At 42.3% G+C, this 24,600-nt stretch overlaps 1 protein-coding gene across 3 annotated transcripts in view; it reads right to left on the bottom strand.

The window, feature by feature from the left end:
• CAMK2A (calcium/calmodulin dependent protein kinase II alpha) overlaps positions 1-19,564 on the bottom strand; it is a 219,340-nt gene extending 199,776 nt beyond the window's left edge. For 2 of the 3 annotated variants that reach the window (XM_069763576.1, XM_069763578.1), the window contains exon 1: positions 18,730-19,361. In XM_069763576.1, coding sequence (XP_069619677.1) covers positions 18,730-18,791 — 62 coding nt within the window. In that variant the 5' untranslated portion in view covers positions 18,792-19,361. Of the gene's footprint in view, positions 1-18,729 lie in introns of all 3 variants that reach the window. The other variant, XM_069763577.1, reaches the window with a different exon arrangement.
• Positions 19,565-24,600: the final 5,036 nt, after the last annotated feature.

The raw sequence follows: 24,600 nt of genomic DNA, 5'->3' as shown, positions 1-24,600 counted from the left end.
AAAATGATGGCGTGGAAAGAGGTAAAGAAGAAACTGTATGAAATATTTTAGATATCCTTGTAAAATATAGAGGTTCTTATTCATTATCAAATTAAAATCAGTATTTGAGGGTGATTCATAAATTCATTGGGTGAACTAAACTTGTATGTTATGTGAAGAGGGTTCATAATTTCATCATTAGAAGATCAACATGGTGAAATGCATCTGTATAGGAAACAGATACGTTGCCCCCATAAAATTAGATTGTGTTCCCCTCTTATAAACATCACTGGAAATTGTAGGGATTCACTCTCTCAGGTACAGGAAAGATATATATCTTTGTACCGTGTTAGCCAGTAGATAGAAAAATATTTAGAATTCAGAGTCCTCACTGATACTTTCGGTATCAACCACTGAGGACTCTCAATGCTAAATATTTTTCTCTCTCAGGTACGCATTAGGCCTTAGGTAGCGTTCACACAGGCAATGCAGTTTTGGTCCAAACTAGTGCAGTTTTTATACCTGTCCACAGGTTGTACAGCATCAAAACAACAAAATCATAAACATAAATCCCTAGCCTAGCCCTGGCACTAACTGAACAGAACATACCCTGGCTACATGGCTGAGCTAGCCCCAGCTCGGTCAAACAATGCAACTTGTCACGCTGATGGTTGTAGAATCATTGCTCCATAGACCGGCGAAAACCTGGAACTAAGCGATCACCTGATTCTTCACTAGAGCCCCCTGATGGTGTGGCTGGACTTGGCCACAGGTGGACGCCAGGTACCACTCCATGATTGACTCCGCAGCAGCAGCAGACAGCTGAGGGGGCAGTAAAGTGAGGATGGCCTCGGAGAGTCAGACCAGCCAGGACCTGGTTAACAGAATGAATGGATGCTGTACGCCCGGTTAACAGAACAGGTTCTGAATAGGACAGCATGGCTGATAGACAGAATGAATACTGGCACGAACAGGATAGGTTCAGGAACACAGGGCGGACTCGGGTGAAGGACCACATGTGCTGGTTCAGATTGAACAGGTGAGGATAACGGTACAGGTGGGGACTAGGCGGATCAGAATCAGGACTAGGTATGAGCAGGATGGGTTCAAGATCAGGTTCAGCAAGACAGACAGGACCAAGTTCAGACCGGACGGACAGGATCAGGCTCAGACAGGATCAATTTCAGGGAGCACAGATGCATGGACCTGACAATGAAGTAGCAAGTGTACATGCTGATCACTATTGTTGCTCAAGCACCTCCCTATGGGGGATGATGACTTAAATACCTGAAATCTCCCAGCTCTTCACTAGAGAAATTTTATGAAGCAGGGCGTGTGCGCTCTTGCCCTATGCACACTCCCAGGGCCCCGTGCGCCATGCACAGGTCTTGGGAGGAAACAGATGCACCGGGGACAGAGCAAAGTGGGTGCATAGGTGAGCGTGTTGGCGTCCCTGCCAAGAAGAGAAAGAGGGATCGCTCAGGGATGCCGGCGCTATTATTACACAGCTATTGTCCATAGCAACCACTAATACTTGCGAATGCCTGCACACGGCCTCTGCAGACTCTTCTCACAGAGAGATTCTTGCGCCTAGGTTACATCCAGAAGACTGACTGACTCCTCAGTCACTCGATTCAGAGAGAGACAGCAACATTTCTCTCTCTCAGCTACAACTCATATCTTGGCTAGTCCCTCAATGAATCTACTTCCTTCTTTTTAGAGAAACCATGCAGGTGCTTCAGATCAAGACCCTCACAGCCAGTATTTAACCCTGTCCTTCCTAGCTATGCTACAAAATACACCTTCACATCTCTAAATATGGCCAGTTGTAGAGCTAATGCACTCATAGAAACCTATATACCCAAGCACATAGGGTCTTACATTCTACAAGGGGATATAGAAGGAGACAGTAGGGTTGGTTTAAGCTGTCGTAAAGTAGTGTAGTAGCTGCTGGGTTATTGTAGGTTGTGAACTTTTCTAATAATCTAGCTTGGTTGCATTTGAAGGTTTCAAAGGTGGAAAAGAGTCTCACAGATTGGAGTAACGAATTCCAGAATATACGGGAAGCATGAGTGACATCTTGGGAGAATAAAGAGCATTGCTTCTATGGGTGATTATGGAGCCATACTGAAGCACTTGCAGGGCCCCAGGGTCCTGGTCGTTGCAGAAATGTCATTCTCCCACCAGGGGGAGTGGTGTTACATCTGATGGCAATAAAGGAGATCACTTTACCAGGTATCACAAACCATACAACACACTTCACACTCCAGTCCACCAGGGGGGCTATGCTCCTATTTAGTAGTGCACTGTTCACAATTAGGTAAAACTGGTGGTCTGGATAGGAAGTGAGGCAGAAGCGAGCTGGGTTTCACTCAGTTAGCTGCTATCTGAGCTCCGCTCGGGTAGTGGGTCTCTGACAGGAGTGTGATCCTGTCAGAGGCCTAGACAGAAGGTCACTGAGCTGCGTCGGCCCGACGTGCGGCAGCATCCAAAGAAGGAGACATTGAAGGAGAATTGTGTTGCAGAGAGTGACAAACGAAGCCATAGCAAAAGGAGAGAAAACCAGAAGGAGTTCTGCCCTGTAAAAGGCTGCCTCCTTTCTGAGGCGCAAGATCCGGAACACCGAGGGAGTCATCTTCTCCAAGCCTGGCTCCAGAGACCATAAAGGCACAGATGATTGGCCTCGGGGAGACCAAAACATCCAACACCGCGGAGACACCATCACCATTTCTCTATATTCTCCTTTGTAGAACTTCTCTTGTGCTGCACCTGTTTACACCAGACAAGTCTGATCATTCCTCATTATCGAAAGTAGTTCATTCATGTCCTACTTCTACCAATGAACATACCAACATCTTAATAGCCATATACTTGCCTAAACTACCACAGTATAAGTCAAGTCAGTCAATTATTATGTGTTTTCAGTTTGAAAAAAAATCAGATCACGTATATGAACATAATCTCTATTACATTTTTTGGTGCAATAAAACTTTACTACTAGCCCTAATGCACTGGTGTGACTTGTGGACCTCAGTGCAAAATTTCCAACAGGACCCTAGCTATAAAAGTCTTTAAAAGCAATGGTCCTTTTATTTGGGTCAAAAGGACCTTCAGGGCCTCCTAGACTCCAGGGACAGGGTGCGACTGGATTCCCTGAACCCTCCGTAGTTAAGCCTCTGCCCAAATAGATGAGTCAAATTTATTTTTTCCAGCTAGGCTTTGATTTTGACTTTCCTATGTAGAGCAAATAAATTCAATCACTACAATTGTCCACAATGACCATAACTACACCTATTTTTCCAAGTCAAATTTAAAATTTAAAGTAAATTTTCTTTAGCTAGATGACTCCAAACCCCCTAAATAGAAAATGTTTCCATCCCTGTTGCCTCCAATTAATTACACTAAGCAGAATAATGTCAACCATCGAAACTAACTTACAATTGTACCACATTCCAGATTAAGTGACATCCCCACCCGCCACAATACATAAAAAAACAGCTCCAGTGGAATATGACCCATGAAGAGTGTGCAGATGCTAGCACAGCCCCCTTCACTGCCCTTGCTCCTGATGCTGATGGAGCTTCCTTGTCATAACATATCCAGGCCAGAACAGTGACAATCAAGCCATTAAGGGGTTGGGTAGTGTTGCTTTTTGGAAGAAAAGAACCACCTTTATAACTCTTCAGAGGAAATCATCCAGCGTGTAAGAACAAAAAATTTGTATAGGGACGTGCTTGGAAGTATAATTTCCAGCACTAATGAATGACTATCACCGATAGAATTGCATTGTTTTTAAGGTTGAAGGTAGACATAAGTCCATCAAAAATTCAACCTATGGGCCTTAAATGTTGATCCAAAGGAAAGCAAAAACCCCATGGGTCAGATGCAAATTGCCGCATAGTAGGGGGAAAATTATTTTCCGACTTCACATACAGCAATCAGACTAGTTCCATGGATCCTGATCCCATCACAAAATTTAGTATCAACAATAACCTGTAATGTTATATTTTTCAAGAAAGGCATCCAGGTCCTTCTTGTACTTTTGTAGTGAATCAACAATGATCATATCATGTGGCATTGAGTTCCATAGTCTCACTGCTCTTACAGTAAAAATTTCCTTCCGTTATTATGATTAAACCTTCTTTCTTCTAGACGTAGAGGATGCCCCCATGTCCCCGTCACAGGCATAGGTGTAAAAAGATCATTAGAAAGATCTCTGTACTGTCCCCCATATATTTGTACATTGTAATAAGATCGGCCCTAAACCTTCATTTTTCTAAAATGAATAACCCCAATTTTAATAACCTGTCTTGGTATTGCAGTTCACCCATTCTCTTAATAACTTTGGTCGCTTTTCTCTGCACCCGCTCTAGTACAGCTATATCCTTCTCATACTCTGGAGCCCAAAATTGTCCACAGTATTCTAAGTGTGGCTGCATTAGTGACTTGAACAGAGGCAAAATTATGTTCTTGCAATGGGTATCTATGCCTCTTTTAATGCATCCTATTATTTTATTTGCCTTGACAGCAGCTGCCTGGCACTGGGTATTAAAGAGGAGTTTGCCGTAGAACCATATGTCCAATTGTTTTTCCGTGACAGTTTTACCCAGCGTTTTACCATTTACTACATAGTTACATTTTATTTCATCTTCTCAAGTGCATGACATTTATCAACATTAAACTTCAATTGCCTATTCTCAGCCTAAGCCTCCAGCTTATATAAATTCATCTGTAATATTAAATTATCCTCATCTGTGTTGTTTACCTTGCAGAATTTAGTATCATCATATTGAAATTCTACTCTCTATGCCTTCTACAAGGTTATTGATAAATATCTTAAAAAGAAGTGGGCCCAATACTGACCCCTGTGGTATTCCACTGTTAACCTTTTTTCCTATCTCTGAACCAGTTTTTAAACCAGTTACACATATTTTCCCATAGTCCCATTACTCTCCTTTTATTTACCATCCTTTTGTGTTGCACCGTATCAAACGCCTTTGAAAAGTTCAGATAGACAACGTCCATGGTTACCATTGTCCAATCTGGAACTTACCTTCTTATAGAAGCTGATCAGATAGTTTGATAGGATCAATCCCTCATAAACCCATGTTGATGTTGGGTCATGAGGTTATTGAGATATTGCAGGATAACATCTCTTAGGAAACCCTTAAGAATTTTATCCCAATAGAATATTTACTTAACATCCGAGTAGATAGGGAAAAGGTCCTGAAAGGTTCCTTGTAAAGAATTCATATGAATTTGAGTATTTAGGCCTCATCTAGACCTTATTTTCCATTTTACCATCTATTGAGTCCTGCGTAGCCTACTCCTACAGTTATGCTTCTTCCTATCTGTTCTTCTACTTTTTGCTCACCTTCCAAACATATATAATCAGAAAGTAGGGAATAGAATATAGAAGGGAATATGGTGGCAGGATCAGACGTTTCATGTGATAATACCTCTCAAAAGAAGCTAATTGTTTCACTAGAACGTGCTGATCACTGATTTGTTATTTTCATTAATGAAAACATTATTATGAAGGATAATATGTGCCGCCGGCAGAGCGCTGATTACAAAATGGTTAAAGTGTCATTAAACATTTCTTAATCTTAGAGTTTTAGGATCTTGGCTTGGAATTAATCTTGTCCCTTAAAGGAGTAGAACTGTATTATACGCAGAGTGTACGCCGCGTTCCAAATTATTATGCAAATGCTATTTTTCTCTGATTTCCTAAATGGTTGATGTAAATGAGTCCTCATAATGTTCAAGTCATCAACCTCATCAGAACCGGAAGTCCCAGCCTAGAAAAGGAGGCCCAGGGATTTTAGCTCTAGTGGTGGTGATAAGAAGATGCGGCGAAGTCCAGACAGGTGACAGTGAGGAACAGTGGGGCCAGAAAGGTGAGTATCAGGATTTTTTAACACATTTTTAAGTCTTAGGCCACGGTCACACTTGCGAGTCTCTCGAATCAATTCCCGGCAGAGACGCCAGCACTTGGGAACGGAGTGTGCGGCTGCATGTATTTCTATGAACGGACGGACATGTCTCCAAGGGTTTTGCCCAGACACATGGTCGGCAAAAAACACACATGTGTGAATAGCACCATAAATTATAATGGGTATGTGCAGTATCTGTAAAAAAAAAATGGATATAACACATACATGCAACACAGACGTGTGAATAAGAGGAGGCACGTGGCATTTCTAGAAAGATGAGGCTCTCGGAACATATTCTGTCCATAATTTATTTCCAAATAATCCAGTATAACCCCTTTAATGGTAAGGACGTATGGGGGAACAAATTTAGGATTTTGCTTGTGCCTGGAAAATATGCAGTGGAATACATTAGCATTTGTATCATTTCTTCCACATGTTGATGAAGTATTTGGCATGGAAATTGACTTGTGGTACTGATTTTAAAATCCACAGCAAATCAATTTCTGTTCCAAACTCACAATGAATTTGCAATAAAATCCAATCAGAATTTGTTGTAGGTCTGCTGTTGATTTTTGGTGGAAAAATCCACCATGTGGGGACCCATTATGTTTAAATAGAAATATTTCTCTACTGTGTATTGCAGAATTATTTTTGTACATTTTTTTCTTGGTCCCCAGAAGCTGGTCTTGAGCAAAGGTACAAAGGTAAATATTTGCTCTGTCCTGGTCCAGTATCCAGGCTGGTCCGCTGTGGTAGCCACACTAGGTTAATCTTCATTTCGGTAGTGGGCATCTTCATCTCAGCATCCTAGTGGCCTCTTGTGCTGATATTTACATTGCATGAGCCCTAATAGCTATTCGGCACATGACATCATGACATTATTGGACTTAATCGGTGGAAGAGGAGCCCAGGATACTGCAGAAGTGAAGATTGCCCTGGTCCAGCTGCCACGTAGGATTGGACTTGACGCCAGACCTGGGCATGTCAAAATTTGTTTGCTCAACTCTGTGATATTTATATATATACTGTATAGATTATTTTTTAATGCAGGTTATCACTAGCTGTGTGGCTGTATGTAAAGAGGTCTTATTGAAACTACAGTGCATAATAAATGAGTGCACCGTAAGAAAATCCTCCAACAAGTAGAGCAGTTCAATCTGCTGAGAATCTCAAACCTAGCAAATCAATTCAACAACCTCTAATGAACATGTTCTTTTGTATCAAAGTGCGTAACATCACTACTTAGGCTCATCATTATTTTATGAGGCAGTAAGTTGACCCAAAGCTGGCAGTAGAGTCTGGATCTCACTCTGTTTTATGTGTCATAGACAACACTGATATTCAGTCATACATACAACAGGGGTATATGTAGAAATCATTAGGCCCCATGGCAGAAGTCCTAATTGCTCCCCTCTTCTTACCTCACAAAAGGAAAAAAATACATTTGGTACAGTAGGCATAGTCACAGAAGGGAGTATCTACCAAAATTTAACTTTTGTTCCTATTCAATAACCTTAGTGCTCTCACCCACTACGATGACCCTTTCATGGTCCGCATAATGTATGAGGCCACCAAAAGGGCCCCTCAAACTAAGTATGATACCTCCATAGTGAATTACACCACAGTACCCACACACACACTATGATGGCCCCTACAGTGCCCACAACACTGTATGATAGCCTCAACAGTCCCACAACATGGTATGTTGTCCACTGCAGTCCCACAACACAGTGTGATGGCCCTCATAGTCCTACACACAGTATGAGGCCCCCAAGCCCTTAACACATTATAGTGACCTCACACAGTCATCCACACAGTATAATGGCTCCCACACAGCGGTCTAGACAGTATAATGGCATCCATATAGCCTTCCACACAGTATAATGGCCTCCACACAGTCCTCTAAACAGTATAAAGGTCCACACACAGTATAAAGGCCCCTACACAGTCCTCCAAACAGTATAATGGTGTCAAAAGAGCCTTCCACACAGTATAATGCCCCTCACACAGCCCTCCATACAATGTGATCACCCCACATACAGTTAATGGTCCCACATCCATTTACACACAAAATGATGGCTCCCTCCAAATAATATCCTTCATGCAGCCCTCCACAAAGAACAATGGTCCCAACATTCCTGTCACAACTCATGACAGCTCTGGTTCTGCTTTAATTTAAACTTGATTTTTACTTTTGGGCCAGCAAGGGTTAATGTCAGTTTCCTTCCTGGCAGCTGCTGTGTTGCTGGTCAGCTGATGTGGGTGGTGACTTTTGGTAATAGAGTTTGTCTCTAAAGACCAGCCTAGGAGTTTGGAGCTCTCTGGTGCCAGCAGTGTATCTGCTTTGGTAGTGTTTGCGGTCCTGGTTCCATATCCTCTGCTGTGTGGAGCTTTTGTTGTTCCTTTCCTTGTCTGTCTTGTGCTTGTCACTACCCCCTGTGTTGATACCGTCTGCAGAGGTGAGGCTGGCATCCTTTCCGGCCAGTGCACTGGCCAGGTTATAGTGAGTAGTGAGGTGACAGCTAGGGACTAGGAACATGATGGTGGCAGGAGGAAGGACCCACATAGGGCGTTAGAGGAGCTTAGGGATTGGCTCAGATTGTTGTTAGGAGGTGCCCCATCTCTCATTCCCTACTGTTAGGGGCTTCCTCTCCCTTTTTCCATCTCGTTGTTTGTGTGTGTTGTGCTGTTCTCTGGACTTTCCCATCCCAAGCGTGACAATTTCTCCACATTGTATAATGGTCCCCGCACAGCCCCCACACAATTTAAAGTCCCCACATAGTATAATGCCCCCACAGAATCCTCCAAACAGTAAAATTGTGTCAAAACATCCCTCCACACAGTATAATGCCCCCACATAGCCCCTTCATACAGTGGGATCACCCCACATACAGTTGATGGTCCCACAACCACTTACACACAATACGATGGCCCTGTAGTATGTCCCCATGCACAAAAAATGACAGCCCCACACTCATTAAAAAACAAAGAAAACAACGCAACTCTCGCAGCTCCTCTGCTGCTACAGTTTCTGCAGTGTGTCTGAAGCTCCGCACAGTAAGCGTGGTGAAGTGACGTTATAACGCCTGCTGTACTGAGATGTCAGAGCTCAGACGCATAATGAGAATGATGGATCAATGAGCTGAAAGGCTTTTAACTGTATCCACTTCCAGGATACAGGTACCATTGAAAGTGAGACCTCGGGCAAAGGCCCCCAACTCATGTGAAGCCAATATTAGCAGTACTTCCCTGCCTCCTTCTTTAAATACCTCAATTTCTTTTTCCTCACTTTCTCCCACAGTTGTATTAGATTTACGCAACTATATTGTCCCCCTGATGTATCACTATATCCTTAGAAGGAATTTTCATTTATCAGAACCCATCCCCCTCAAGATGGCTGTCAGCCAAATGCTACTTCAGCCAACATTTATTCCTTCCAATTCCTCCATATACACACATAGTCGGTCGAGTTCTTAATGGAGAAAGGAGAAAAGGACGCTATGAAATTCTCACAGGAACAAAGGATTTAGAATTTTGAAATTTAAGCTGCCATTGGGTGGGTGAGTCTGCATACCCCAACACACATTAGATATTCCAATGACACACTAGATCAGGGGTCTCAAACACGCGGTCCACAAATGCGGCCCCTGAGGCGGCTTCATGCGGCCCTCAGGCACTGCAGACCCCTTGGTTTCCCTGCAGTTTCAGGTGACCGCAGACAGCAGCGTTTTATTTCAGCTGACTTCCTTAGACACACATTCAATTGAAATGTTGTACCTGCTGTGGCTGTGGATGGCGAAGTGTGGGAGCAGCAGAGCTGCAGGTCACAAGAGGCAGTAGCTGGCTGCCGCAGCCAACATCTATGCTCGCTGCTAAAGAGAAATCAATATTTACAACTCTCCAAGCCCATGGGAGTGAAGAGGAGTGACTATTCATTTTTCTTTAATAGAGGGCACAGAAATGTCAGCCACCTGCTTCCTACAGCAGCCAGGTGACCACATGTGCCCACTACTAAAGGGAATGAATATTCATTGCTCTTCACGCCGGGACTATAGGAGTGGAGAGCAGTGAATATTCATTCCCTTAAGTAGCGGGCACACATGATCGCCCAGCTGCAGGAAGCCGGCTATTATGCATGCTATTAAAGATCAATGAATATTCACTGCTCTCCACTCCTATAGTCCCGGCGTGTAGAGCAGTGAGTATTCTGGCTGCTGTCCTCTGCTTGTAAGCAGCGCATGACGTCACTGTCATGTGCTGCTTACAAGCATAAATCAGCAGCTGGCATCAGAACAAGATGCTGCAGGGAAGGTAAGTAGGATGGTTTATTTTTTTAAATGTTTTTCTGATGGGGCCATGCATACCAGGATAGGGATTGGACCCATGTATACCAGGATAGGGATGAGGGGGCCATGCATACCAGTATAGGGATGAGGGGGCCATGTATACCAAGATAGAGATAAGGAGGCCATGCATACCACAATGGGGATATGGGGATAAGGGGGCCATGCATACCAGGATAGGGATGAGGGGGCCATGCATACCAGGATGGGGATGAAGGGGCCATGCATACCAGGATAGAGATGAGGGGGCCATGCATACCAGGATGGGGATGAGGGGGCCATGTATACCAGAATGAGGATGAGGTGACCATGCATACAAAGATGGGATTGAGAGGACCATGCATACCTGGATGGTGATGGGCGCCATGCATACCAGGATAGGATGGGGATGGGTACCATGCATACCAGGATAGGGATGAGGGGGCCATGCATATCAGGATAGGGATGAGTGGGCCATGCATACGAGGATGGGGAGGAGGAAGTCATGCATACCAGGATAGGGATAAGGTGGCCATGTATACCTGGATAGGGACATATATACTGGAATAGGGGATATATTAGTACAGAATCGACCACATTTTTGCTTCACTTTTATTTCTATTTTCTTCTTCTTAAACCTAGGGACATAACTACAATATGAGGACCTGGATGGGGGCATGACTACAATATGGGAACCTGGATATGTGGACATATCTATAATATGAGGACCTGGATGTTGACATAAATACAATGTGAGGACCTGGATATGGGGACATGACTACAATATGGGGACATAACAACAATATGAGTGCAAATTTGTTATGAAGACATCCATAACTACCCAAGCTCTAAAAAATTTTTAAAAAACAAGGCAAAAATGTTCAAAAGATACTTGGAAAAAATTGTATCGTGAAAAATTTCACCTTGTCCTTCAAAGAATATAACCTCCCAAATTCAAATTTTTCTTCTGTATGCTGCCCCTATACTCAGCCGAGTTTGAGACCCCTGCACTAGATAATTTGCATTTATCATCACTTTAATGTTTAGAATTGGAGCATTTAAGGAGTTTCCCATCTCAAAGATCCTATCCCAATATGTAATAGGTGCAATAATAATAATAGTATTAGCAAATACCTAAAATTAGAAATGCAGTACAGTTCTTTTGACTTACTGTAATCACTAACAACGAACTAACTGTCACTATATCAGTCGTTGTAACCATGGATATCTGAGCTACTTCAATGCCCTGCACATTGGGTAAGAGATACTGTATAGTAAATCAGAAGAACTATACTATATTTCTAATTGGAGATATTTGCTAATATTATTATTATTATTATTATCATTATTATTACAGTTACTACATATTGGGATAGGTTCTTGGAGATGGGAATACCCCTTTTTGCTTTCTGCTTCTTCCAGAAACACATAGAAATATTATGGCCATTTTGGGAAGGGTGACACATAAGTCCCTCATATAAGGGTCAGATTGTGGGGTCAGCCCAGAAAATTTGGGACTGTTGTCAAGTATGGATAAACCCTGTGCATATTACTAAAGAATCCTATGAGCCACCATGATGACATTCTGGCTCAAAACATGCAGCAACTTTCATGTTCAATTTTAATCTGCCAGTCCCACCAAAAATGAGGGCTAGCCTACATGTATCTAATGTATAAGGGCTGCATTAGCCTCCAAAGTATGACAATCCTCAGATGCTATTATATGATGATCTCAAAAATACACTAATAATATGTGGGTATCATATGCTCTATGGGGAGTAAAACTAGGAGAGTCACTTGTAGAGAAGGATCTCAAAGTAATTGTATTACATGATTAACTTGTACAAGAGCGTAAATGCAAAAAAAATACAAAAAAGAAAGATGGTCAAAAATGTGTTTCATGTAAAACCCCCTCAAAACACAAGGGTACACTCCCTTCATCTAGAAAAAAAGGCTCAATCTCCAGAGGAGACAATGCTCCTTTTCCATGAGAATTAATTGGTGGAATAGTCTACCTCTGGATCAGGTCACAGCAGGAATAGTTAATTGTTTTCCAAAAAAGGTTAGATGCTTTTTTTTAGAATAAGGAAATATACCGTATATACTCGTGTATAAGCCGAGTTTTTCAGCACTTTTTTTGTGCTGAAAATGCCCCCCTCTGCTCACACACGAGTCATTGTCCCAGAAATATGGCGGAGGAGGGGGAGCGGCAGAGCAGCGGGTCACAGAGGCAGGAGCCAGCGGCTGCGGCTAAAGCCTGTGCCTGCTGCTAAAGAGAAATGAATATTCACAGCACTGGCAGTGAATATTAATTTCTCTTTTAGCATGCACAGTTACAGCCACAGCCGTCAGCTTCCAGCACACAACCTACTTACCTTCCCTGCGCGCCCTCGCTGCATCTCGTTCCAGTGCCAGCAACTCTTCAGGCCGAGCGATCGCATGTCCCTGCTCATTAAGGTAATGAATATTCACCTATCTCCACTCCCACACGTGATCACCAGGCCGGAAGAGCTACTGGCACCAGAATGAGATGCAGTGAGGGAGCGCAGGGAAGATAAGTAGGATTTTTTTTTTATAGGAACCATGCATACAAGGACAGGGATGAGGAGCCATGCATACAAGGATAGGGAATAAGGAGCCATGCATTTAAGAAGGGGGATAAGGAGCCACGCATACAAGGACGGTGAGTCATGCATACAAGGATGGGGATGGGGAGTCATGTATACAAGGATGGGGAGCAATGCATACGAGGACAGGGTTGGGGAGCCATGCCTACAAGGACAGGGATGGGGTGCTATGCATACCAGGATAGGGATGAGGGGACAATGCATACCCGGCTTATACTCAAGTCAATAAGTTTCCCAGTTTTTCATGGCAAAATTAGATGCCTTGGCTTATACTCGGTTCGACTTATACACGAGTATATACAGTAAATGTTTATGTAAATGTATAAAATTCTTGTTCTGAATGATGAGCGAATCAAAGAAGAAAAAATTTGCTCTTTTAGGACAGAATGGTTCGTGTATTGTGATTGTAAATATAACCCATTACTTTTGTCCTTTCTCATCCCTTGGTTGAACCACCATTCTTACAGTACATTCGAGCTAGGTTAATGCATTGCATTTTAGCAGCATTTATTACTTATTTTTTTTGTTGCTGGACTTTAAATGATTTATCTGAACTGGGAATTATGGCTTATCTTGAGCATCCGCCCTTGGGCATTGTCCTAATGACCTAACGTTCAGTTCACACCCAATTGCACGAAAGGACTCTGACCTACAATGTGGCTCTGTCCTAACCTTATTTCATACCTAAAATGGCACTGATAGAGGTTGACAATTTTTCTACTAGTTGTAGTTGTCAGTTTGCCAAACTTCAAAAAAGGCAATGAAGCAGTAGTAAGACAATCTGACAGATCAGGAGCTCTGTATACTGAAGAAGTTATGGCCAATTCATCATTGGATTTTTGCCAAAATTCTGATGTAAAACTGCTTGAAATGTTGCAAAATTTTTACGTATCCTGAATTTATACAAAAAAGTACCAACTTTTGGTGTTTTTCCACCAGTCACAGCTGGTTCTTCAATCTTTTGACAAAGTGGGTAGGGCTTGGGTGTGACCAAGAGCACCCAACAAATTTATCATAATTTACTGCACAAAATGGTGTAAATTGTGATACAAATGTACACCAGCATCTTATTTAATTTGGCTCTTTGTACTCCAACACTCCCTTCAATAAGACTGGTGTACTGTTATGGCAGTTGAAAGATGTGCTAAATTCATGTGCTTCTTGTTTAGTTAGACACTTCTTGCTCCAACACTCCTGTCTACTAATAATTAGGCTTGAGCGAAACGGATCAGACAAATTCAAAAGTCGCCGACTTTTGGCAAAGTCGGGTTTCATGAAACCCGACCCGATCCTAGTGCCATTTTTTCAGCCAATGATGGAGCGTGGGCAGAGTGATGACATAGGTCTTAGGGGCATGGATGCTTATCGCCATCTTGTCGCTTGTGCGATGTAGCGATTTGAAATGTGTAACACCAGCTTTTCTGTTCAGGGACGGAGGGGAGAGAGAGAGAGAGAGAGAGAAAAAAATAAAAATTACCCATTGACTTTGCATTGGGTTTCGTGTTTCGGTCGATCCCCGACTTTTCGCCATAATCGACCGATTTCACTCGACTCGACTTTTGAGATAGTCGGGTTTCGCGAAACCCAACTCGACCCTAAAAAAGTAAAAGTCGCTCAACCCTACTAATAATGTCTGCAGTCACTCTATGTGACCGCGAGTATGAGATCTTCATAATTCCGGCCACATTCCGATTAGATGTGCTCGGACTTGCTTCATACAAGTGAATTGAGAGAAGTCGATCACTTCTAGGCACCACGTCACCACACTGATCTCACTGGCAATACCCATGAATCTTCACACATAGTGACTACAGACTTTTATCAGAAGATCAGATAACCAATATCAGTATATGAGTTGGTCATGGGCCAAATTTCCATGCTCAATCACTAGGTGCAAAGTCAAGAGTCTGCATGAGGAACTTTGGAGGAATATGTAGGGTGGTGTTTCTCAATCGTATCCCCTTACATGTGTAATCCAAGCCGGGTCAGCAATTTTTCCTAAATGTTTAGCCTACCTAGCCTTCACCTCCAGTCTACCTCCATGATAGCTTGGGTTTGCATAGCAAAACGGTATCAACACCTTTTTGGTCTAAGAGCCACATTGTTACATTAAACCAATACAAAATTAAAGGTTATAGAGATATTCCGATCTGACAGTATATGCCATGAATATCTAAGTAGCCTGGTGGTTCATTTCTGGGACTTTCTGATATGATACTCCAGGTAAATAGAGTCAAGATGGACATATATTAGAGCAGCTTGATTGTTTTACATCCCTCATAAAAAACGATATATTCATGCACAAACATAATTTCCTTTCTGAAGGGCCACAGAGAGAAGCCCCAAAAATGGTGGTGCCAAATGATAATGGGGATGGCATAGAATTAATTCACCACAAGTGGCCTCCAGGCTGCAGGTTGTCCTCTGTACTTTAGAAGTTCCCTCACCGTACCAGCTTTTCAAATCTACACTTTCTCAACTGTCTCCCAACGTACAAGTTTACACCTTTCAGACTCAAAGGCCTCAGGTCCAATTGTCCAAAAGGTCAATTGCACCTTCAAAATGGACCAGACTATCTACAACTATACATTCTCTTCTTCTATTAGTACCAAACCTCTATGTATATCTGTACCTCCAAGCTCCTGCCATCAGCTCCCTTGTACCAGCATGGTGACCAAGAACATTGTCATCACCGGCATAGCATGACAGTAAGTAACGCAATTTCCAAAGTCTCATAAAATGCCTTCCCAGAAGACTAACTGCTTTGTATAGGCGCCCCACTCTTAGGGCTCGGGACTCCGGTAGGTCCTATTCCGGTATATGTCCAGTACATTGTTCTGTTTCCCATGTTAGCACAAGATCAGGAATGTGTGTGAAGGGGGCTGGATGGCTTGTTCATTTAAATAGAAAAGCCAGTCCCCTTCTCTATCATAACCGACATAAAGGGAGAGAAGGATCGATTTGCGAGTCATCTCTAAAAGTCTGGTTCTCAAAATATTATTCAAATTGAACATACAACATATTTTTCTCGTTAGGTTGGCGTATTTTAATATAGTTGTTTTTTCCGTATTTGCCCAATGTTTATTTTATTTTGTAGCTAGATTTTACACAATAAATTAGAGGTAAAACTCCTTGATTTGGAAAATCAACCATGTAGCAGATGGGATTTGTATGGCGTTTTACGGATCTAGCTAGCTAAATATGGAAGAAAAATAGCCTTACAGTCCTTATTCATAGTCTGATTTTTAGTGTTTTTTTGTGAAATGTTGTCGAGTGCACGGAGACTTTATAAACAGCACAGTGGTTGGAGTACAGTTTGTTCAATGGACCCACGCTGGGACAATTTTCTTTTTCCCTCCACCAGACAAATGAAATCTGTACTTCACCTTTCGACAGAGCGGGTGTCCAATTTAATGCAAATAAAGCCACACAAGGGGGCCAAAACTTTCGAGCGTCTCCGTGCCATTTTTTGATACTGTGAAATAGGAAATGGTCCTATAGATTTCCCCACGCTTCAGCTCTATGTATAAATCTCTAGGGGCTGCTCCAGAACAGTATTGGGTCCCCCATTAAGCCTCTCCATGCTGGATGTCATTACACTGCAGTGGGTGGGAAAAAGCTGTCAGGAACATCCATTCGAGCTTCTGGCTTTTTCCGCTGGGAGTTTAACCCTTTCAATCTCAAATTGCTCAACACAGAATTGCCGGAAGCCGATTTATCATAACGCCCACATTCGAGTGACCTCTCCAGCATTGAAGATGTTAAATGCAACAGGATCCCTGTTGCTTTAAAAATGTGCAGGGATGAAAAAAAAAAAAGCATTAGTGGATCTCGGGCTTTCATGTGGATGTGCATACGGAGGAAAATATTCACCGGTAGATGCGGAAGAGTCGAGTGAGCCGGTGTAGCTCCGGCAAATTTGTCTTGTCGTGATACCATAATGTGCTTCATAAGGGTCCGGAAAAGAAGTAGTTAAATGACAAATCCGTCTTTGCATTATCCGTAATGAAATGAGCAACGCTCTGCAATATGTTGATGTTTTGCAATTCATGCAACATCTATATGTAGCCAAAGCGGTCCATAAAATAGCAACCAGCAGGCGGCATAAAGCAGCAGGTGCAATAATGCTCCTATATAATCCTTATTATGTCCCCCCATCTCGGTTCTAAGCATTGCAATAATATAGTGTGTGATACCTGGACACCACATGCCAGCTGGGTACCTGTCTATAGTTGTAGGAAACGTTTATCAATTATAATTATTCCAATCAGGCTCCACATCAGTTGTCGGATTTCTATCTGAGTCAATATGCTAAACTGCAAGCAGAATTAATCTAATATGGATCAGGATAAGCCGAATTTCCCTCGACTGTAGCTTTAATTGCCGACACCATGGCAGTAAACACCGGCACTCTTTACGACTATCGAATGCCATGACTTTTTTGACTCGATGCCAATTGGAAGGTGTTAGATGCTCTTGAATTTTCGCAAACTGCTCCTATTCCCAGTGCACCGTAGCAGCCATATGTCACTAAGAATTTCCTAAAAAGCACCTGGACAAGATGACCCAGGAGGATATTACCAGATAGCAGTCACTGCTATTGATTTATGACTAGATTGATTTTTTTAAATGGCTTACAAGAAAGGTTTACAGTCACCTCCGAGCCCATACTTCTATATGCCAGGGCTAACTAAAGGTTACACCTGCCATGAAGCATCCAAAACCTACGGAAGACATTAATCTAGGTAGTACTAAGTAAGACGAGAACTCTGTAGATATCTCACGTTTGGAGACCTTTTTTGATTATAGTCCGAGGAAAGGACTTGAAGAACCAGTTTGCCCTATAAATTTGTAACTTTTAGACTTTGAGTTGCCACCCTAACCCATTGTCAGAAATATCATCACCTTGCGATGGAGATGTCTTCTAAGAATAGATATTTCTTGGTCCAAGACCAGGACACTTCCCAACAAACTGTCCAGGATCCTAAACCTTCCAAGAACAAAATTCAAGTTTATTCCTCAGCTCTCAATCAACTCCTATGCTTACCTACAGATGTCATTCCTTACTTTACCCTAGGCTTGAGATATCTTGAGAAGAGTGGAGTGACATGAGCACTTCTAAAAAAAAAAAAAAAACCTCATAACACCTGACAGAGTAACGTAAAAGTGTTTTTATAGTTGGTCAACTATCGCCACTCGAGGAATATCTTAAACCAAGTATCAAAGGTAAAGGAAGACACATCCATATATCTCAGGCAAAGAAGGGAAGGTAAAGATGGACACATCTGTATATTTCTAGTCCAGGAGGAAAGGTATGGAAAGACACATCTGTATATTTCTAGCCCAGGAGGACAGGTAATGGACACATTTGTTTGTCTAGAACCAAAGAGGACAGGTAACGAAGGACACATCTGTATGTCTAGAGCTGTACTTTTAGGGCTGAGGAGGAAATGCATGGAAGGATACATCTGTTTATCTCAAATCAAGGAGGAAATGTAAGGAAGACCACATCTGTATATCTAGAGCCAAGAAGGACAAATAAGGAAGGACACATCTATATGTCTAGAGCCAAAAATGAAAGGTAAGGATGGACACTTCTGTATGTTTCTAGCCCAGGAGGAAAGGTAAGGAAGGACATATATTTATGTTTCTAGCCCAGGAGAAAAAGTAAGGAATGACATATATGTATGTCGAGAGCCAAGGAGGAAATGTATGGATTACAGATACATCTGTATGTCTAGAGCCCAGGAGGAAAGATAAGGTAGGACACATCTGTATATCTCAAGTCAGGGAGGAAAAGTAAGGGAGGACACATCTGTATGTGCCTTTGAGTCATGGACAACAATATAAGAATAGAAAACTTACTTTCCCAGCTCCTCAAACATTTGGTACTCCTCGCTGAAGCGTGTGCAGGTGATGGTCGCCATGCTCTAATCACGCCACAGGGACCTGAAGATATTTAGTAGTCGGATGGAGATGTCACAGGTGGATGACGGCCAAGTACAATCTTCAGGTTGGATAGCAAGGGTTTACCTCCTTTTCTGTTGCTTGGAAGTGTTTCGATGTCACTATACTCCCCCTCTTGCCACTGACTAAGCCTGTCGCCCTCTTCTTCGCTTTCTTGGTATACGTCTTCCTACACCGAAATCACTTTGGCAGGTGCTCCGCCGATATGTAAGGTGTGCGGGTTTCCGTACAATTTGGTATCTACCCCTGGAATGATCCTTTTTCTTTCCCTCACGGTCACCTTTCAGTGTACAGGGTCTGATACAGTGTACGGCTGTATTCTGACTCTGTCTCCTGACCCGCTCCTGCCTTATGCGCTTCCTGCTTGGCACTGTAGCTCACGCTTGTTCTGCTGGGTCCCTGCTGCTATCTTGAAGGTGAAGAAGGCAGGGGCTCTGACTGACAAGCCTGCAGATAAGCATGAAGCCGATCTGTCCTCCCAACCTTACCAGCCGTCGTCAGCATCCACATCTCCATAGCAACCACCCTCTGAAACGCCCTAACTCCGTTGCCAAGGAAACTGCTTCCCAAACATCTGCCCCCCTCTTTAGCTTCTTCGTCCTCCTTCCCTCCACTACGCTCCTGACTTTTAGAAAAAAAATCCTGAATATTGGAGAACATTCAATAAGTGAGACGACAGGGGTGTGACAAAGACACCTCACAACTATCCGCATGGACACTGACCCTGTTCTCCGTACGGGCTGATAGATCGCTATGGTAACAACAGCTTCAGAGTTGGTCCCCAGGAAGACAGGATGTTGTTACCATGGCAACCTTGACTGATACCTTACAATAGACAGGTACCAAATTGTTTCCAAGCAGCATTTTTCACTGCTAAGTTAATTGTCCAAAAGCAGAGAAATTTCTGCTCCATTATGGTAAAGAAATGAAACATTTCTGTGTCTTTCCCACGCGCCATCACACTTTACATCCATATCTATAGGAATGCACGGTGACATGGCTGTAATTAATATTGCACCTATTGGAAAGGTATCTGCAGCCTTTTTGTTCAGGACACATGGTGTGTACTGCAAATAGAGAGATAGAAAATAATATATTTTTGCTTTTGTTTTATTACAAATCTTAAATCCATGATGAAAATAGCTATACATAGTATTGCACAACTAGAGAAAAGGGTCTATTTTTTGTCGAAGTAACAGCGCCACTCCTGTCCACAGGCTGTGTCTGGTATTGCAACTTAGACCAATTCAATTGAATCAAGATTAGTTGAGATACCAACAAAGACTTTTGGCCAGAATGATGATGTTAAGTTAATTCTCAAACTGAATTAAACAAAAAACAACGGAATAGAATTTATATTTTGCAACTTGAAGGAAAAGGATAAAACTATAGATCGATCAGCAGAGTATCAAATTTGAATTTCGTGAAAGTCACACTCTGCATTCTGATTTGAGAGGATCGCAAAAAAAAAAATGCTCTCTGCCATTTCACACACACTGCTGAAGACTCAGAGGGTGGGCTAATGGCGTCATATGCGGCCACAAAGGCTTCCCCTTAATTCCCTGCAGCTATCACATCATATGGTTTATCCCAGCAAATTAGGGTTGATTACTACAGCCATGATCAAAGAGGGGGGCCGGCAAAGTAGCCAGATTTTAGGCTTTTTCAGCGTAAGGATAGAAGGTGAGAGCACACAGCTCATTCCAACTAGTCATTAAAAAAGGCCAAGTCTGATTGTTGAGCACTACTGGAGGGCTGAATTATAATCAAAAGATTCAAGTGATATGTAGGGAAGTGCTGGACCTGCATAGTCACTCATTATGACTGTTAATTGGCTGATCTGAGATATACTGCAGTAACAGGCCCTTTATATTTTGTTATTCTTTATTCACTGCAAACAAGGAGGGCAATATTAAACCCCTTAATGCTAATTTTGCTACTAAATCAAAATCCTGAAACCAAGGCTTGTGTATCACAGGAAGGCCACATTCACTTGTTCAGTATTTTATCTCAGGATTTGTAGCCCAAATCAGGAGTGGAACAATGAAAGGAAAAGTATAATAGAAACACGTCAGCACTTCAGCATTTTTCACCCATTCCTGGTTTTGACTTCCAAATACTGATTTAAAATACTGAAAGTATGTGTCATGGCTCGGCTGTAGGGCTCAATTCGATGACCACTGGCTGGTGGTCAGTTTCCCTCTCTGTTGGACCACTGTGTTGTTCAATGTCCAACCGCTGATAACACTCATGTCTTTGCTTTGCCTTACTGTGTTGCTTCTATGCAGATGTATTAACTTTCTCATTTGGTTTGTCCTATCACATCTTGGGAGGAACTATTTATAATCACTATGAGCTTGTAGTCTTTGCTGGCTATATTCCAAATTTGATGGTGTTTGAAGATCTAGTGTCTCATCTGGGGATTTTCTTTCTGACTAATCTCTATATTTCTTTTCCTATGGTTTGTTTGTGTGTCTTCCTCCCCAGTACCCTTTCCTTTCGTTTACTTTCAGAATCTGGGAGGTTTTCCACATATTCTGTTTGTTGTATGGTTCTTATTATTCTCTGCCTTCTTTTCCGTGTGACTTTGTGAACATGTCCTTAGCCCTGATTCGCACCCTTTGCTTGTGTGCACTACTTTCTATGGTTGTAGTTTTGGAGTACACACTGTGTTTAGTTTAGAATACTTTTAAGGACACTCAGGGTCAGCCGACGCTGAGTGGGAGCGCCATTGAGTAATCTTAGGGTGCCAACCTCTGCAATCAGGCAGGGACAAATCAGGGTCAGGTTAAGGATTGCCTAGTTTGAATAGGACCCTGGGGAGTGCTGATTTAGCATTTCCCATGGCAGGTTTGCACCTAACCTATGTGAATATGCTTGTACAGTAATGACAGTGTGAACGTGGCCAAAGTGTGCTTCTTACATTTATTTTATTTATATCTTTTTTTTTCTTAATCGAAATCTGTCAGCAGAACTTTCTTATGTAATCTAAGAGCAGCATGTTTATAGGGGAAGAGACCCTGATTGCAGGAATGTGTCATTTACATCATTATAATCAGTGTTTTATCAGCAGTAGATTATCACTACATGACAAGGTTCCTCTAGCTTTGTAGTCCAACTCCACCCCCAGCCCTGATTAGTAGCTTTCTGTCACTATAGATTGTACACAGAAAGCTGCTAAACAGTGATGTGGGTGGGATTATACAAGGCTCAGCATTCTGAGCTCTGCTAGAGAAAATTGTAAGGCTATAATAACTGCAGCACCCAGTAAACTAAGTGATACATCACTGGAATCAGGGTCTATGTCCTTACATTATGCTGTTGTCCGATGCTAATGGATTCCTCATAAAAGCATAAAAAAGTCTCCATTGTCCAGAAATTTAAGCTCAAATGCCAACCTCACAATCCGTGCATTTTGTAATAAAAAATATTTTGTTAATTTTCTTGTTGTAGTAATCCAATATTAGACCCGTATACTCCACCTAAATACCGCTGTTGATTACTATTGGTTACCATCTGTTTTCTCCGAGCCAGATAGGTTGAGGTCATTTAGACATTAATAAGGCTGTATTTGCACTCAAAATCAGGATTGGTAACCACCAGGATTGGGCTGTCGTTAGACCAAAAGGTGGGCAGGTGCCTACCAGGGCTGCCTTAGAAAACCAAAGATGTGATGGGCCAGCATGACAGAGAGTAACCACTGTAGAAACCATATGTGAGATAATTGGGCATTACTGAGACATATATGAAGGCTGCAGGGTGAAGGCGGTGGTGATAAGTAGAGGAAACTGTGTCAGATGCCATTGTCATTTCCATTTCAAGTTATTTCAGGTTCACGTTCTGGAATGTTCAAAGTTTTATTGCCTACATATTGGAAATCCAGCAAATAAATTAAAGCTGTTTTTGAGATCTGTTATCTGGTGTCTGTCAGTGTTTTATCCCGGAGCTTGATTGCCCTCCAGTCACCAAGGAAGGCTTAGAAGACAGTCTCGCCCCATTGTTCCATCCTTACAGGGTAAAGTCAACTGGGTAGCTACTAACCGCCAGGCTCAGCATGTTTGGCAAGTGATAGTCCTGTCTAAAGAGATGTGTTTCTAAAGCACGCTTTAGAATCTGAGGGATAGGTTTTAATTGGATCTTCCAGGGTATTGTATTCCAGAAAACTGGAGCAGCCTGAGAGAAGTCATGGAGATGGAAAAAAGAAAAGTTCCATTTTCCGATTCCCGTAGCGTCTCCATTTTTCGTGATCTGGGGTCAGGTGAGGGCTTATTTTTTGCGTGCCGAGCTGATGTTTTTAATGATATTATTTTTGCGCAGATACGTTCTTTTGATCGCCCGTTATTGCATTTTAATGCAATGTCGCGGCGACCAAAAAAACGTAATTCTGGGGGTTTGGATTTTTTTCTCGCTACGCCAGTTATCGATCAGGTTAATGCTTTTTTTTAATTGATCGATCGGGCGATTCTGAATGCGGCGATACCAAATATGTGTTTGTTTGATTTTTTTTTAATTGTTTTATTTAGGATGGGGCGAAAGGGGGGTGATTTAAACTTTTATATTTTTTATATTTTTTTCATATTTTTTAAAACATTTTTTTTTTACTTGTGCCATGCTTCAATAGCCTCCATGGGAGGCTAGAAGCTGGCACCACTTGATCGGCTCAGCTACATAACAGCGCATGTCGTGAAAGGGATAATATGGAGCATCTAATGGGGCCCATCAAACTTTATGGAGCATTATATGGGGCTCCTGATTCAATATGGATATTCAAAAACACTTAACCTACTGATGTCTCAATTAATTTTACTTTTATTGGTATCTATTTTTACTTTTGACATTTACCGGTAGCTGCTGCATTTTCCACCCTAGGCTTATACTCGAGTCATTAAGTTTTCCCAGTTTTTTGTGGCAAAATTAGGGGGGTCGGCTTATACTCGAGTATATACGGTTTATGCTTTTTACATTGTTGTATATGGTGACTTTAATATTTCATTTTGTTATTGAATAAATATTATATTTTTATCATCAAAAAGACAGTAGTTTTGACTCCATTGTTCTAATTCTATATGTAATAAAATCTGCTGCTTTTACCTTCAGTACTTGACTTCTACATTTCTCATACATTCATATTTCAACTTACCCAAAGGTGAGGACTATGCGAGAAGGATCAGATTGACATATGGTGAGACCCCACTTAGGCTACTTTCACACTAGCGTCGTGCACTGCACGTCGCAATGCGTCGTTTTGTAGAAAAAACGCATCCTGCAAAGTTGTCTGTTTTTTCTCCATAGGCGTGTATTAGCATCGTGCGACGGTTGCGTCGTGTTGTGGCGGACCGTCGGCAGCAAAAAACGTTACATGTAACGTTTTTTGCTGCGTTGTGTCCACCATTTCCGACCGCGCATGAGTGGCCAGAACTCCGCCCCCACCTCCCCACAACTCATAATGGGGCAGCGGATGTGCTGGAAAAATGCATCCGCTGCCCCGTTGTGCGGCGCTTGCACAGTATGCGTCGGTACGTTGGGCCGATGCAGCGCAACAGCCCCGTACCGACGCTAGTGTGAAAGTAGCCTTACTTTGTCCTTTTACTGGTCCATGCACAAAGCTTTGGTACATGCACAGACTTTGGCTTCCCTATAGATCCATGTAGTGAACTTAAGATACTTTATGATATAGTAGAAGGTGCCTTATTCTTCGCTAGGAAGCACATGGAAATACTATACGTGTATTGACCCATACAACAATTTTGTGTATCTTGTAGAAAACAA

Source organism: Ranitomeya imitator, chromosome 4, assembly GCF_032444005.1.
Source record: "Ranitomeya imitator isolate aRanImi1 chromosome 4, aRanImi1.pri, whole genome shotgun sequence".
NCBI lineage: Eukaryota > Metazoa > Chordata > Amphibia > Anura > Dendrobatidae > Ranitomeya > Ranitomeya imitator.
The sequence above is the reverse complement of the archived record's forward strand: the minus strand, read 5'-3'. Positions and strand labels throughout refer to the sequence as shown.